This window comes from Balaenoptera borealis (assembly GCF_965194805.1).
Source record: "Balaenoptera borealis genome assembly, chromosome: 5".
NCBI classification, from domain to species: Eukaryota; Metazoa; Chordata; class Mammalia; order Artiodactyla; family Balaenopteridae; genus Balaenoptera; species Balaenoptera borealis.
In genome coordinates, this window is record NC_138862.1 from 23,338,803 (window position 1) to 23,355,616 (window position 16,814).

Genomic DNA, 16,814 nt, shown 5'->3' on the forward strand with positions numbered 1-16,814 from the left:
TGTTAATCTCCTTAGATAAATCTGAAAACATAATGAAATCCCCGAAGTTTCTCACCTGAGATTCAGCTTTTGTTCTCTAAACAATTAAAACAAGACAAAGAAAGCTTTCTTTTTGAGGGAAGGAATTCTGACTCCTTTCTGCAGAAGTTTGCAATAGGCTTGAAAAAAAAAAAAAGTAATTTTTTACCTTTTTTAACCCTAATGTAGAATTTTTTAATACTTTGACTCCAGTTATTCTTTACATACATAAGAATGATTTCAGGGATAGTTTCATTATTAATGAAAAGTATCTTTAAGTTTTCTTAAGCAGTTTATGTAAATAATCATCTCAGTTCAATTATATTTTCATTTATTTTTGAAAATATAAATTTGTATTTTTGTGCAAATTATACTGTGTTTCAAGATTCCATTAGCTGCAAAAGGATATGATCTCACCTTTTTAAAAGTACCTTAGAGACTTTTATGGATGATAATATATAACTTGTATAAATATATATTATAATATAAATAACATTTGTGGATATAGTTTTTTGTAATAAATAATTCATATGAATATATATTTTGATGAACAGTAGAAAGAAAAATTAACCAGATGATTATGTGCTGTTTGTGTGGGGTTTTTATTCAATGCATTGATGACACTATTTTAAAATCACAGATCATCATTTCTGAATCTTCATAATTATTTCTTTACTATACTTTTTTTTTAATGTTCTTTTTCATCATGAGTATAAACTATGCATAAAAACAATATGGTCATTTAATAATTGAGTTTTAACTGATGCAAGATTTTACACAAGAAGTACTTGTTGTCCCTTAAAATTAAATGGCTTCTTCTTGAAATATACTCTTTGTAAAAACCTTGATTTGAAAACAGAAAAGTTCCATCAAAATTATTTTCATAAACTAATCATACTTTTTAAATTTAAAATATAATTATTTCTTATCACATAGAAATTATTCATCTAAGGGGAGTTCAATTGATTTTTTTTAGATCCACTTAGTACATAAAATATGAGAGATATATAATTACCAAAAATTTTCTTCTATAGTCTAAAACAATAGGTTTTTATAAAATACCCATGAAATCTCTTGATGATTAAAAGTAATCAGAATATTATTTTTCACTCACAAATATGCTAATTTCTCAAAATGTCTATACAAACAACATTCTTTTTTATGTTATAAGCTTTTTTGGTTATTTTTGGCAGGGAGCATAAGTTAAGCTTTTGTAATTAAATACTCCTCTCTGTACCATGGCTATAAAAATTCTAAGCCTCATTTTAGTTATTTAACCTCTTAATAATATTTATAAATATTTTTTCTGTTATGGATTATGCCCCTTATTTTTGTGTTTGAATGCTTCACTGTGAGAAGATTTTATTGTAAGAATCTTATGAGCAGAACACACATCATACATATCATATATATTATCTCCAATCCTCACAAAGCCTAGATATTTCAAATGCAGAATGAGAAGTCAATAAAGAGTTTTTGAATTGACATTTAAAAAAAATATGCTAAACAAAAGATCATTTAAAAAACTGATCGGGGGGGACCTTCAGGATGGTGGAGGAGTAAGACGTGGAGATCACCTTCCTCCCCAGAAATACATCTACATGTGGAACAACTCCTACAGAACACCTACTGAACACTGGCAGAAGACCTCAGACCTCCCAAAAGGCAAGAAAATCCCCACGTACTTGGGTAGGGCAAAAGAAAAAAGAAAAAACAGAGACAAAAGAATAGGGATGGGACCTGCACCTCTGAGAGGGAGCCGTGAAGGAGGAAAAGTTTCCACACACTAGGAAGCCCCTTCACTGGTGGAGATGGCGGGTGGCAGTGGGGAAGCTTTGGAGCCACGGAGGAGAACGTAGCAACAGGGTTGCAGAGGGCAAAGCAGAGAGATTCTTACACAGAGGATCAGTGCTGACCAGCAGTCAGCAGCCTGAGAGGCTTGTCTGCTCAGCCGCCGGGGTGGGTGGGTGCTGGGAGCTGAGGCTCAGGCTTCAGAGGTCAGATCCCAGGGAGAGGACAGGGTTGCCTACGTGAAGACAGCCTGAGGGGGTTAGTGCACCACAGCTAGCCTGGAGGGAGTCCAGGAAAAAGTCTGGACCTGCCTAAGAGTCAAGAGACCATGGTTTCAGGGTGTGTGAGGAGAGGGGATTCCTTCTCTGTCTGCCCACAGAAGGCAGAGCACCATCTGAAGGAGTTCCAGAGACAGGCGTGAGCCACAGCTATCAGCTCGGACCCCAGAGATGGGCATGAAACGCTAAGGCTGCTGCCACTGACACCAAGAATCCTGTGTGCAAGCACTGGTCACTATCCACACCCCCCACCCCTGGGAGTCTGTGCAGCCCACCACTGCCAGGGTCCCGTGATCCAGGGACAACTTCCCCAGAAAACACACAGCATGCCTCAGGCTGTTGCAATGTCACACCGGCCTCTGCCACATAGGCTCATGCCACATTCTGTACCCCTCCCTACCCCTGGCCTGAGTGAGCCAGAGCCCCCTAATCAGCCACTGCTTTACCCCTTCCTGTCTGGGCAGAGAACAGATGCCTGAGGGCAGCCTACATGCAGAGGCAGGACCAAAGCCAAAGCTGAACACCAGTAGCTGTGCAAACAAAGAAGAGAAATGGAAATTTCTCCTTGCAGCCTCAGGAGCAGTGGATTAAATCCCACAATCAACTTGCTGTACCTGCATCTGTGGAATACCTGAATAGACAATGAATCCTCCCAAAATTGAGGCAGTGGACTTTGGGAGAAATTGTAGACTTGGGGTTTGCTGTCTGTGACTGATTTGTTTCTGATTTTTATGTTTATCTTAGTTTATTTTTTAGAGCTTGTTATTACTGGTGGATTTGTTTATTGGTTTGGTTGCTCTCTTCTTTTTTATTTTATTTTAATAGGAACATACATATCGATAATTACCTTAAATGTAAATGGATTAAATGCTCCAACCAAAAGACATAGACGGGCTGAATGGATACAAAACAAGACCTGTATATATGCTGTCTACAAGAGACCCACTTCAGACCAAGGGACACATACAGACTGAAAGTGAAGGGATGGAAAAAGATATTCCATGCAAATGGAAATCAAAAGAAAGCTGGAGTAGCATTTCTCATATCAGACAAAATAGACTCTAAAATAAAGACTATTACAAGAGACAAAGAAGGACACTACATAATGATCAAGGGATCAATCCAAGAAGAAGATATAACAATTGTAAATATTTATGCACCCAACATAGGAGCACTTCAATACATAAGGCAAATGCTAACAGCCATAAAAGGGGAAATCGACAGTAACACAATCATACTAGGGGACTTTAACACCCCACTTTCACCAATGGACAGATCATCCAAAATGAAAATAAACAAGGAAACACAAGCTTTAAATGACACATTAGACAAATGGACTTAATAGATATTGATAGGACATTCCATCCAAAAACAACAATACACTTTCTTCTCAAGTGTTCATGGAACATTCTCCAGGATAGATTATATCTTGGGTCACAAATCAAGCCGTGCTAAATTTAAGAAAATTGAAATCACATCAAGTATCTTCTCCAACCACAACTCTATAAGACTAGATATCAATTACAGGAAAAAACTGTCAAAAATACAAACACATAGAGGCTAAACAATACACTACTAAATGACCAAGAGCTCACTGACGAAATCAAAGAGGAAATAGAAAAATATCTAGAAACAAATGACAATGAAAACACGACAACCCAAAACCTATGGGATGCAGTAAAAGCAGTTCTAAGAGGGAAGTTTAGAGCAATACAATCCTACCTCAAGAAACAGGAAACATCTCAAATAAACAACCTAAGGTTACACCTAAAGCAATTAGAGAAAGAAGAACAAAAAAACCCAAAGTTAGCAGAAGGAAAGAAAACATAAAATTCAGATCGGAAATAAATGAAAAAGAAATAAAGGAAACGATAGCAAATATCAATAAAACTGAAAGCTGGTTCTTGGAGAAGATAAACAAAATTGATAAACCATTAGCCGGACTCATCAAGAAAAAAAGGGAGAAGACTCAAATCAACAGAATTAGAAATGAAAAAGGAGAAGGAACAACTGACACTGCAGAAATACAAAGGATCATGAGAGATTACTACAAGCAACTATATGCCAATAAAATGGACAACCTAGAAAAAATGGACAAATTCTTAGAAAAGCACAACCTTCCGAGACTGGACCAGGAAGAAATAGAAAATATAAACAGACCAATCACAAGCACTGAAATTCAAACTGTGATGAAAAATTTTCCAACAAACAGAAGTCCAGGGACAGATGGCTTCACAAGCGAATTCTATCAAACTTCTAGAGGAGAGCTAACACCTATCTTTCTCAAACTCTTCCAAAATATAGAAGAGTTTTGAAGAGTTTGATATCACCCTGATACCAAAACCAGATAAAGATGTCACAAAAAAAGAAAATAACAGGCCAATATCACTGATGAACATAGATGTAAAAATCCTCAACAAAATACTAGCAAACAGAATCCAACAGCACATTAAAAGGATCATACACTATGATCAAGTGGGGTTTATCCTAGGAGCACAGGGATTCTTCAATATACACAAATCAATCAATGTGAAACACCATATTAAGAAACTGAAGGATAAAAACAGTATGATAATCTCAATAGATGCAGAAAAAGCTTTCGACAAAATTCAACACCCATTTTTGATAAAATCTCTCCAGAAAGTAGGCATAGAGGAAATCTACCTCAACATAATTAAGGCCATGTATGACAAACCCACAGCTAACATCATTCTCAGTGGTGAAAAACTGAAACCATTTCCTCTAAGATCAGGAACAAGACAAGGTTGCCCACTCTCACTACTATTACTCAACATAGTTTTGGAAATTTTAGCCACAGCAGCAGAGAAGAAAAAGAAATAAAAGGAATCCAAATTGGAAAAGAAGAAGTATAACTGTCACTGTTTGCAGATAACATGGCACTATAAACACAGAATCCTAAAGATGCTACCAGAAAACCACTAGAGCTAATCAATGAATTTGGTAAAGTAGCAAGATACAAAATTAATGCACAGAAATCTCCTGCATTCCTATACACTGATGACGAAAAACCTGAAAGAGAAATTAAGGAAACACTCCCATTTACCATTGCAACAAAAACAATAAAATTCCTAGGAATAAAACTACCTAAGGAGACAAAGGACCTGTATGCAGAAAACTATACAACACTGATAAAAGAAATTAAAGATGATACAAACAGTTGGAGAGATATACCATGTTCCTGGATTGGAAGAATCACCATTTTGAAAATGACTATACTACCCAAAGCAATGTACAGATTCAATACAATCCTTATCAAACTACCACTGGCATTTTTCACAGGACTAGAACAAAAAATCTCACAATTTGTATGGTAACACAAAAGACCCCAAATAGCCAAAGCAATCTTGAGAAAGAAAAACGGAGCTGGCGGAATCAGGCTCACTGACTTCAGACTATACTACAAAGCTACAGTAATCAAGACAGTATGGTACTGTCAGAAAAACAGAAATATAGATCAATGGAACAGGATAGAAAGCCCAGAGATAAACCTACCCACATATGGTCACCTTATTTTTGAGAAAGGAGGCAAGAATATACAATGGAGAAAAGACAGCCTCTTCAATAAGTGGTGCTGGGAAAACTGGACAACTACATGTAAAAGAATGAAATTAGAACACTCCCTAACACAATACACAAAAATAAACTCAAAACGGATTAAAGACCTAAATGTAAGACCAGACACTATAAATCTCTTAGAGGAAAACATAGGCAGCACACTCTATGATGTAAATCACAGCAAGATCCTTTTTGACCCACCTCCTAGAGAAATGGAAATAAAAACAAAAATAAACAAATGGCACTTGATGAAACTTAAAAGCCTTTGCACAGCAAAGGAAATCATAAATAAGACAAAAGCCAACCCTCAGAGTGGGAGAAAATATTTGTAAATGAAGCAACTGACAAAGGATTAATCTCCAAAAATATACAAGCAGCTCATGTAGCTCAGTATCAAAAAAACAAACAACCCAATCCAAAAACGGGCAGAAGACCTAAATAGACATTTCTCCAAAGAAGATATACAGATTGCCAACAAACATGAAAGGATGCTCAACATCACTAATCATTAGAGAGATGCAAATCAATACTACAATGAGGTATCACCTCACACTGGTCAGAATGGCCATCATCAAAAAATCTACCAAGAATAAATGCTGGAGAGGGTGTGGAGAAAAAGAACCCTCTTGCACTGTTGGTGGGAATGTAAATTGATACAGCCACTATAGAGAACACTCTGGAGGTTCCTTAAAAAATTAAAAATAGAATTACCCTATGACCTCGTAATACCAGTACTGGGCATATACCCTGAGAAAACCACAATTCAAAAAGAGTCATGTACCACATTGTTCATTGCAGCACTATTTACAATAGCCAGGACATGGAAGCAACCTAAGTGTCCATCAACAGATGCATGGATAAAGAAGATGTGACACATATACACAGTGGAATATTACTCAGCCATAAAAAAAGAAACGAAACTGAGTTATTTGTAGTGAGGTGGATGGACCTAGAATCTGTCATACTGAGTGAAGTAAGTCAGAAAGAGAAAAACAAATACCGTATGCTAACACATATATATGGAATCTAAAAAATATATATATGGTTCTGAAGAACCTAGGGGCAGGACAGGAATAAAGATGCTGACGTAGAGTATGGACTTGAGGACACAGGGAGGGGAAGGGTAAGCTGGGACGAAGTGAGAGAGTAGCATTGACATATATACATTACCAAATGTAAATAGATAGCTAGTTGGACGCAGCTGCATAGCACAGGGAGATCAGCTCAGTCCTTTGTGCCCACCTAGAGGGGTGGGATAGGGAGGGTGGGAGGGAGACACAAGAAGGAAGGGATATGGGGATATATGTATACATATAGCTGATTCACTTTGTTATACAGCAGAAACTAACTCAACATTGTAAAGCAATTATACTCCAATAAAGATGTTAAAAAAAGAAAAAAGAAAAAAATGATCCAATAAAAGACACTTGCTAAATCTACAGTTGTTATCCTTTATCACTAATTTATTGATTCTATTCTTGTGTTGCTGAATAATTAAAGCACATTTTACTTCTCCAAGTAAAACTTTTTGCCTGTGCAAAAAATCCACCATTCAATTCCCATTTGATGTTGTGTCCTTGAATACTTAGACTTGACCAGTTTGGTTGTACTCTCCATTTCATAGATTAATAAATGGAGGCTCAGAAGATTAACCAGCCAAGAAATGCAAAGCTTGGATTCTATCTTAAAGTTAAAGCTTTGTATTGTCCCACACTTGTATCCCAGCCTGTAAAACCAGAGTACAGAAAATCACTTGTAAGCAAGGAATCTAAAAAGTCCTCATAAACCTGAACGTGAGGAAAATGTATTCTCTCTTCTCAAAGACATTAATTACATATAAAAATAAAAACTATAAACTAATAAAAATGATAATCCTGTATATACTTTTCAAGATTTAACCTAAGCTTTTAGAGGGCACAACCTCTTTCTTAGAATATTTTACTTATTCCTGTATTCCTGGATTCTCATCAGAATGAACAATATAAATCCATGCTGATGATCTTCATAAATTTCCGTCACTATAAGCTGGATACGACTCAGTAATTTTTCCTATAGTTCACAGAAGCACATTATATTTACAGCAAGATTCAATAATGAGAAATTCAGAGCAAATCAGATCAAACAATCTGATTATTGAGAGTTCTGATTCTTAAGCCTTTCACTTTAGAAAAGAGACATTTACCAGTCACTTCTGCCTATTGTGCACTTTGGCCAATCTATTCTTTCATTTTTATGTATTTTTAAATACTAAATTAAAAAGTTTATTTTATGTATCCCATTAAAAGTTCCTAGCCACATTTCCAAATAAAGAGGAATGAACTAGTCTTGCTGTATCATTTATGTTCTCTGTTACGCAATACACCAAACCATACAGACAATCCAGAAATTCCCTTACAATGCAAGTAAGATTCTGAACTAATGCAGCAAGTGCAACTCGGGCAGTTTTTTTCCCCAGAGTTTTTAGTTTTTCTAAATTTTTTTCTTTCTCCATTTTCAAGGAAGTTACATACTATTTAACTCATATTAATACTCAAAATTTCTCCTAGAGAGGCCATATTTTTCTCTGTAGTGAACCCAGACATCTCTTTTAGTTGTAATCAATTGCTTGCTATTTTTCAATGAATTTCAGGATGTGGAAACATTCTACTTTCTCTAGGTATTTGGGAACGTGTATGTTCCTTTCTATATCTTGTTGTTTAAGTGTTTCAAATAAATTAATATAAATGCTTGCCATTTACATTTTAGGGATTTTCAGATCCCTAAAAAACTAGTGACAAAAATTTTATTTGTAAATAATATTTTCAGCATTCAACACAAATATTACATTATATTTCTATATAGCTATTTTGAAAGGTATTAAGCTCTTTTGACTTGGAGCATTTTAAAATATGTTTTTTTTGGAGAATTTAAATTATGAAGCAGATAATTCCATGGTTAAACATCCATGTGCATAATTAACTTTCTTATGAATACTTCCTACAAACTGAAAATGCTCATCTGAACAATTCCACTGGAATCCATCATAAAAATTGTTTTAAAAAATAATCTGAATCTTAACTTTTAAAGCACAAAGAAAGAGTGTCTATATGTTAAAGTTTCAATGAATATTAAGAAATGCAAATGTTTTTCTCTTTCTGACTTACTTCACTCTGTATGACAGACTCTAGGTCCATCCACATCACTAAGGGAGGATTCTAGGAAAGAGGTGGAGTCAGAAGCACCAGGAATCTGTCTCCCCACCTAGACAACAATTGTACTGGAAGAATCTGCTTGATGAAGATAGTTTGGAATTCTGGAGACTATTAAAGCCCTGAAACTTCTAGAAGAAGACATGGACAGTAAATTATGGTAAATTTTGGTCATTTCAGGTGTCAGCAGCTACCATCCCCACCTCAGCCAAGTAGTTGCTGTACATATGTTCCCGGAGCAACTTCTACACAGATTGTGGGAGTCAGGGTGGGTAAAAAGGACCCTGTCTTGCAAATATCGGGATCTTGCTCTGATCTTTGGTTGCTGCCTTTGATCACAGAGGTGGGGAGCCTTTGATCACAGAAGTGGGCAGCCATTGTTGTTGCAATTCCCTGCATTTGTTGCTGCCCCTTCTCCTTTGGCTGAAATGACTCCCTGGTGATTTAGAAGACTGGCACACTGAGAAGACCTTAGGTTTACATCTTGGCACAGACCCAACCTAAAACAATATTTTTAAAAAAATCAAAATAAACAACAACAATAACAATAAGAGTTAACCAGGGGGAAGAAGGAGGATCTGATTTCCAGAGTTACCACATTAGTACATTCAAATGTCCGGTTTTCAACATAAAATCATAAGGCTTGCAAAGAAACAGGGAAACATGGTCCATTCAAAGGAAAAATGAAATCAGCAGAAATTGTCCCTGAAAAAGACCTCATGGCAGATATACTAGACAAAGACTTTGAAACAACTGTGTTAGAGATGCTTAAATAACTACAGGAAGATGTGGGCAAAGTCAAGAAAACAATGTATGACCAAAATGGAAATACCAATAAAGAGAGAAAACCTAAAAAGAAACCAAAACATAATTCTGAAGCTTAAAACTGCAGTAACTGAAATGAAAGATTCATCAGATGGATTCACAGGCAGATATGAAAGAGCAGAAGAAAGAATCAATGAATTTAAAGATAAGACAATGGAAATCCTTGAATTAGAGGAAGAGAAACAAAAGATTGAAGAAAAGTAAACAGAGCCCAAGGGACCAGTGGACATGGACACAACCAAGTGGACAAAGAGCACACTGTAAGAGTTCCAGAAAGAAAACTGAGAGAAAGAGACAGAGAATACTGGAGAAATAACTGCTGAAAATTTCAGTCATGAATATTAACATTCAAGAAGCTCAATGAATTTCATGGCAGAGGAACTCAAAGAAGGCCACACCGAGACACATTATAATCAAAGTTTCAAAAGACAAAGAAAAAGAGAGAATCTTCAAAGCAGCAAGAAACAAGTGACTCATCACATATAGGGGATCCTCAATAACATCATCAGCATATTTCTCATCAGAAACTTTAGAGAACAAAAGGCAGTGGAATAATTTATTTAAAGCACTGAAAGGAAAAAACTGTCCTGTATCTGGCAAGCCTGTCTATCAAAAATGAGGGAGAAATTAAGACATTCCAGATAAACAAAAGCTGAGGAAGTTTGTTACCACTAGACTTACCCTGAAAAAAATACTCAAGGGAGTCCTGCAAGATGAGATGAAAGGACACTAGACAGTAACTAAAGCCATATGAACAAATACAGTTCTCAATGAAGATAAATACATGGACAATTATAAAATAGTACTACTGTAGCAATGGTTTGTAACTGCACTGATTGTTTTTGACATTAAGAGACTATTACATTCAGAAATATTATTCTAATAGCTAGTATTATTGTGACTTTTTTTCTGTAACTCCAAATTTTGTTTTCTACATAATTTAACAGACTAATGTGTTTAAAAGAATTATCCCAGTTCATGTTTGGGCACACAATGTATAAAGATGTAAAGTTGTGATATCAACAACCAAAAGAATGGGGATGAAGCTGTAAAGGAACTGAGTGTTTGTACATTATTGAAGTTAAGCTGGTATGAATTCAAATTACAGTGTTACAATTTTAGAATAAGTGAAATCCCATGGTAACCAAAAACTAAAATAGCTATAGGATAAACATAAAAGGAAATGCAAAAGGAATTTAAATATCTCAGTACAAAGAGAAATTGACTAAACACAAAAGAAGACAACAATGCAGAAAATGAGGACCAAAAAGAGCTATAAGGCATATAGAAAACAAATAGCAAAATGATAGGAGTCCCTCCTTATTGGTAATTACTTTAAATGTAAATGGATCAAACTCTCCAGTGAAATGACAGAGTAGGCAGAATGACTAAAATCATATTATCCAACTTTAAGCTGTCTCTAGGGAATCACTTTAGAGTCAAAGACTAAAGAGAGACTAGGTTGAAAGTGAAGGGAAGGAAAAAGATTATCAATGCAAATAATAACCAAAAGAGAGCAGGGATGGCTATACTAATATCAGACAAAATAGACCTTAAATCCAAAAATGTTACAAGAGAAAAAGAATGACATTATGCACTAATAAAATTTACAATACAGCAAGAAGATATAACTATTATAAACATTTACATACTACTGAAATATCATCATATGTGAAACAAAAACTGACAGAAATGAAGGGAGCAATAGTTTTAAAATAAGAGTTGGAGACTTCAGTACACTACTCAATAATGGAATAATCAAACAGATGATAAGTAAGGAAATAGAGGACTTAAACAACAAAATAAACCAACTAGATCTAACAGACATATACAGAACATTACCTCAAAACAACAGCAAAACATTTTCAAGTGCAATGGGGCATGTTTCAAGATAGACCATATGTCAGGCCACAAATTAAGACTTAAGAAATTTAAAAAGACAAACATCATGCGAAGTACCTTCTATGACCATCACAAGATGATGTTAGAAATTGGTAACAGAGAAAATCTCAAAAATTCACAAAATAGTGGAAATTAAACATCACACTCTGAAAACCAAGGAGTTAAAAAAGAAATCATAAGGGCAGTTAGAAAATACTTAGAAATGAATGTAAATGAAAACAACATATACCAAAAACATAGGGAAAGCAGAGCTAAGGGGGGAATTTATAGCTCTAAATGCTTATATTAAAAAAACAGGAAAGATGTCAAATCAACAACCTAGCTTTACAACTAAAGGAATAAGAAAAAGAACTGACTAAACTCAAAGCTAGCAGAATTAAGGAAATAATAAAGATTAGAAGAGAGATAAATGAAACAGGGAATAGAAAAACAACAGAGAAAATTAATGATACCAAAAAATTAAATTTCCAACTTTATTGAGATATAATTGACAAATAAAATTGTATAAATTTAAAATATACAGTGTGATGATTGGATATATATTGTGAAATTGTTACCCTTGAATATGTTTTTTAACTTAGAATCATAAAAGTTTAGCTTTAATGAGATTACTATCTTTTGAGTATAATAAAAGGAAACAAATTTAACCTTTGTAACATGAGAATTTTGTTTCATGTAATAAAGGAGAAGTTGAGAAAGGTTCTTCCCTAGTCAAAAGGACCCCTTTTAGTAATGCCATTATTTGAAAATAACCTCACCTATAGTGCTTTAAAAAAAATGACTCATGAGACTTTCAGTGACTTCTCATACCATTAAGAATAAAATGCATAATCCTCTCCAAGGTCTACAGGGCCCACTGGATTTGGGCCTTGGCTTTTTTTTTTTTTTTTTTTTTATCATTGCTTCATTTAACTCCACCCTTTGATAATACATTCCAGCCAAAATGGCCTTTTCATTGACTTCTGCCCTGGCCAGACTTCCCCCATCTTTAAAAAATCACTCCCTTGCTTCATTTAGGGCTCTGCTCAAAGGGCTCTTCACTTCATTCAGGCCTCTTCAGAGTCCTGGCCTGACCACTCCTTCTAAAACCACCCTGGACTGCCACCTCTAGTCACCCTCCAACTTCTTGATCTGTTTCATGTTTCTTCATACTTCATATCACTACCAGGTTTTTTATATCTAATATATATAGAAAGAGAGAGAGAGAGAGATTAAATGTTATATAACATAATATACCATACTGAGGTAGGAGATAGATGTTCCCCTGAGCTTGACAACAGGTGTTTGTCAAGTGGAGCAAACTGAAGCTCTGTTCTCACCCAGACACTCCAAGGACAAAGCTAATGGCAGAAGCTAAGCTCTGCTGAAGTAAAGCGATAAGGTGCCCACTCCTGAGGTCAAGGAAAACTTCCCTGTCTGCATATGTGCAGGAAGTCTCCTTGGGGGTCAAAAAGGGAGGGGCTGACACCCCATAATATGCGTGGACATGCACCCGCAGGCCTCTGCGGTGGGATCCATCTCAGCAAAAAGTTGCGCATGCATGTTGGGGGAGGGTCCTGGGACCAGTCAGGTGTGAAAAAAGAAATGAGATAATTGGCCAAATGTAAACAAAGACCAGAAGGACTGTCTTGGATAAGTGATTTAAATCATCTCTTTACTGTGCTCCTTGTTCAGAATTTCCGCACTCCTCTCTGGGTGTGTATTTCTGCCTAGCTTCTGACTTACTGCACTCCTCTTCATTAGAGTGGACACCCACACCCTTTCTCTCTGGGTATGTATTTCTGCCTTGCTTCTGTCTGAAATAAACAAACTGTTTCTCTGTGTGCTCTCCCATACGTTGTGCTGTGTGTTTTTTCTTTAGCAACTAAAATCTACCTGGATATAGTCGTTACATCCAAATTTTTTGTCAAACTAAATGAATGAGCGTGTATTATTTCAATTAAGATGATGAAGTAGGGAGTCATTTATGTTAATTGGAAACTGTATGTATACATACATATCAGAGGGGATAAATATCCTGCCCCAAATAACAGTCATTAGGGATTAAGTCACTACTAAACTACTACTTCATAAAATGAAGGAAGAGGCATGTTCACTAAAAAACTATTTATAATTTAAGCATCAAGAAATAAGGACTACAGAACAAATAGGATTATGTGAGAATCATTGATTGAGGCAAGCAGTTAAAGAAACAGAATGTAGGCTGAGTGACCCTACCAATAGATGGGGGATAAGACAATGCTACCCTGGACATCAAATCCAAAGGTCTTTCCACAGTAGCCGCACCAATTTACATTCCCACCAACAGTATACAAAAGTTCCCTTTTAACTACATCCTCACCAACACTTGTTATTTGTGTTTTTTTTGATGATACCCATTCTGACAGGTGAGAGGTGATGTCTCATTTTAATTTTGATTTGCATTTCTCTGATGATTAGAAATGTTGAGCATATTTTCATGTGCCTGTTGGCCATCTGCATTTCCTCTTTGGAAAAATGTTTATTTAGTTCATCTGACCATTATTTAATCAATTTGTTTTTTTGATGGTGAGTTGTATGAGCTGGTTATATCTTTTTGTTTTGTCCATGGCTTCTTTTGCTGTGCAAAAGATTTTAAATTTAATTAGGTTCCTTTTTTTAAAAATTTATTCTTATTTATTTATTTATTTTAACATCTTTATTGGAGTATAATTGCTTTACAATGGTGTGCCAGTTTCTGCTTTATAACAAAGTGAATCAGCTATACATATACATATATCCCCATATCTCCTCCCTCTTGCGTCTCCCTCCCACCTTCCCTATCCCACCCCTCTAGGTGGTCACAAAGCACTGAGCTGATCTCCCTGTGCTATACAGCTGCTTTTGTTTATTTATCACTTTTAGTTCCTTTGCTCTAGGAGAAAGATTCAAAAAAATTTTGCTATGACCTATGTCAAAGAGTGTTCTCCTATGTTTTCCTCTAAGAGTTTTATGATTTCTTGTCTTACATTTAGGTCTTTAATCCATTTTGAATTTATTTTTGTATATGGTGTTAGAGAATGTTCTAATTTTATTCTTTTATATGTAGCTGCCCAGTTTTCCCTGCACAACTTATGAAGATACTGTCTTTTCTCCATTGTATATTTTTGCCTCCTTTGTCATAGATTAATTGACCATAAGTGTGTGGGTTTATTTCTGGGCTCTCTCTTCTGTTCCATTGATCTATATATCTGTTTTTGTGCCAGTACAAACTGTTTTGATTACTCGTGGTTTCTCAAAAAACTAAAAATAGAACTACCATATGACCCAGCAATTCCACTCCTGAGTATATAGCTAAAAAAAACCCCAAAAGTCTAATTAGAAAAGATACATGCACCTCAATATTCATAGCAGCATTATTTACAATTGTCAAGATATGGAAGCAACCTAAGTGCCCATCAACAGATGAATGGATAAAGATGTGGAATCTAAAAAGTACAACATACTAGTGAGTATAACAAAAAAGGAGCAGACTCACAGATAAAGAGAACAAACTAGTGGTTACCAGTGGGGAGTGAGAAGGGGGGAGGGGCAATAAAAGGGTAGGGGATTAAGAAGTATAAACTATTACATATAAAATAAGCTACCAGGATATATTGTACAACACAGAGAATATAGCTAACATTTTATAATAAGTATTAATGGGGTATAACCTTTGAAAATTGTGAATCACTACATTGTACACCTGTAACATACAATGTTGTACATCAACCATACTTCAATTAAAAAAAAGTTCTTTCTATATGTTCCTGTGTCACAACAGGAACCAGCTGTGGAAATTAAGATCTCTGGCAAAATATTCCAGATTGAAGCAGCTTTATGGAATACATTCATTTTTCTGTCATGTGAAAAATACGCTGTCCATTGACATGTCCAATTGCAAAAGCATGATCTTTTACCTAAGGAGATCTCCTTTCTTCTTTAATGTTAGGTGAGCTAGTTGCAGCAGCACATGTCATACAGTGTTTGGATAATGCCTTTTGGTATGAAGAGTGGGTAGAAAATTAGGAATAATTAAGACTACTTTTTAGAGGAAGATAACTAACTCTATTTTCTCAATAGTCTACTTAAGTCTAAACTTAAAAATGCTCCAATATGTATTTTAAAAATTTTAGTAGGTGGCATGAAGGTTTATTAATATAAACAGAATTAGGTTTTATAAGACAGATAATTAGGTTATAATTATATAACCTTAGTTCCCAGAAAAGCTTGTGGAATCTCTGGAGACTCCGAAGAAAAAAGAAAACAACCAACTTGCTTAGGTGGTTTTATTTAATTTAGCTTGGTTATGGTGATAATTCACAGATGTTTGGAAATAGTTAATAACATAATTTTATTTTAGTATAAGCAAAGTTTGTAATTAAGTGGTGCAGTAATTCATCTCAGGTGATACAGAATATTCAAAGGTCTATACAATATGGTACACAGGTTCTCAGATGTGCAGTCAAGATGGAGAGATATGACTCATATCCTAATACTGACATTATGAGGTGATCACTGGCAAAGACTGATATAAGCAATATTTACTAAAGAGTTGCAAAAGAATGTAAAATATTTCTACTAAAAGATAATCAAATAAATGGTTACAAAGAAGCTCAAATTTATATTGGGCCTTGAAGGATGGATAAAAAAGAGTAGAAGGAGTAACATAAACTCAAGCATGGCCATAAGAAAGTAGAATGCATGTTTGGCACAATGAGTGGACTGGTTTTGATGTCCCAAGTGTTTTTTCAAGGGAACATTTTGAGATAAAGAAGTAAAGACACATGAAGCACACACATACACACAAACACATAATACATATTTGCATATACATACATGTATACTTAGTATTACCACTCATTTATTAAATGTGATTATTTGAATCATAATTTATATCATTCAGTTGGAGAAATGGAATTATTTTTCAGCTTACCTTTATGCATCCTAATGGCTGATCTTTTATATTTCTTGGAATATGAGAATCCTATTTTACATATCACTGCTGTATACAATAGTGATTTTTAAAAAAGGACAGGGGCAAACATCAAAGCAGTACGTTAGTAGTTTAAAATGTTTACCAGACCTTAATATGTAGAAAAAGAAGGAGCACATGAGATGGCAACAGTAGGAAAAAGTAAGAGCATTGTCTCCATGGTCCACACATGATACTAAAGAGCTGAGAACCAGAGTGGTACCCATCTCTAAAACCACTTCTGATCATGCCAGTCCATGGTGT

General features: G+C 35.2%; 1 protein-coding gene across 4 annotated transcripts in view; it reads right to left on the reverse strand.

Annotated features, from left to right (window-relative positions):
* NCAM2 (neural cell adhesion molecule 2) overlaps nt 1-16,814 on the reverse strand; it is a 494,475-nt gene that overhangs the window by 64,414 nt on the left and 413,247 nt on the right. Inside the window, exon 13 of one of the 4 annotated variants that reach the window (XM_082391904.1) lies at nt 5,552-12,757. The exons of 2 other annotated variants lie outside the window; for them this stretch is intronic. In XM_082391904.1, coding sequence (XP_082248030.1) covers nt 12,732-12,757 — 26 coding nt within the window. In that variant the 3' untranslated portion in view covers nt 5,552-12,731. Of the gene's footprint in view, nt 1-5,551; nt 12,758-16,814 lie in introns of those variants that run through there. One more of the 4 variants, XM_082391903.1, reaches the window with a different exon arrangement.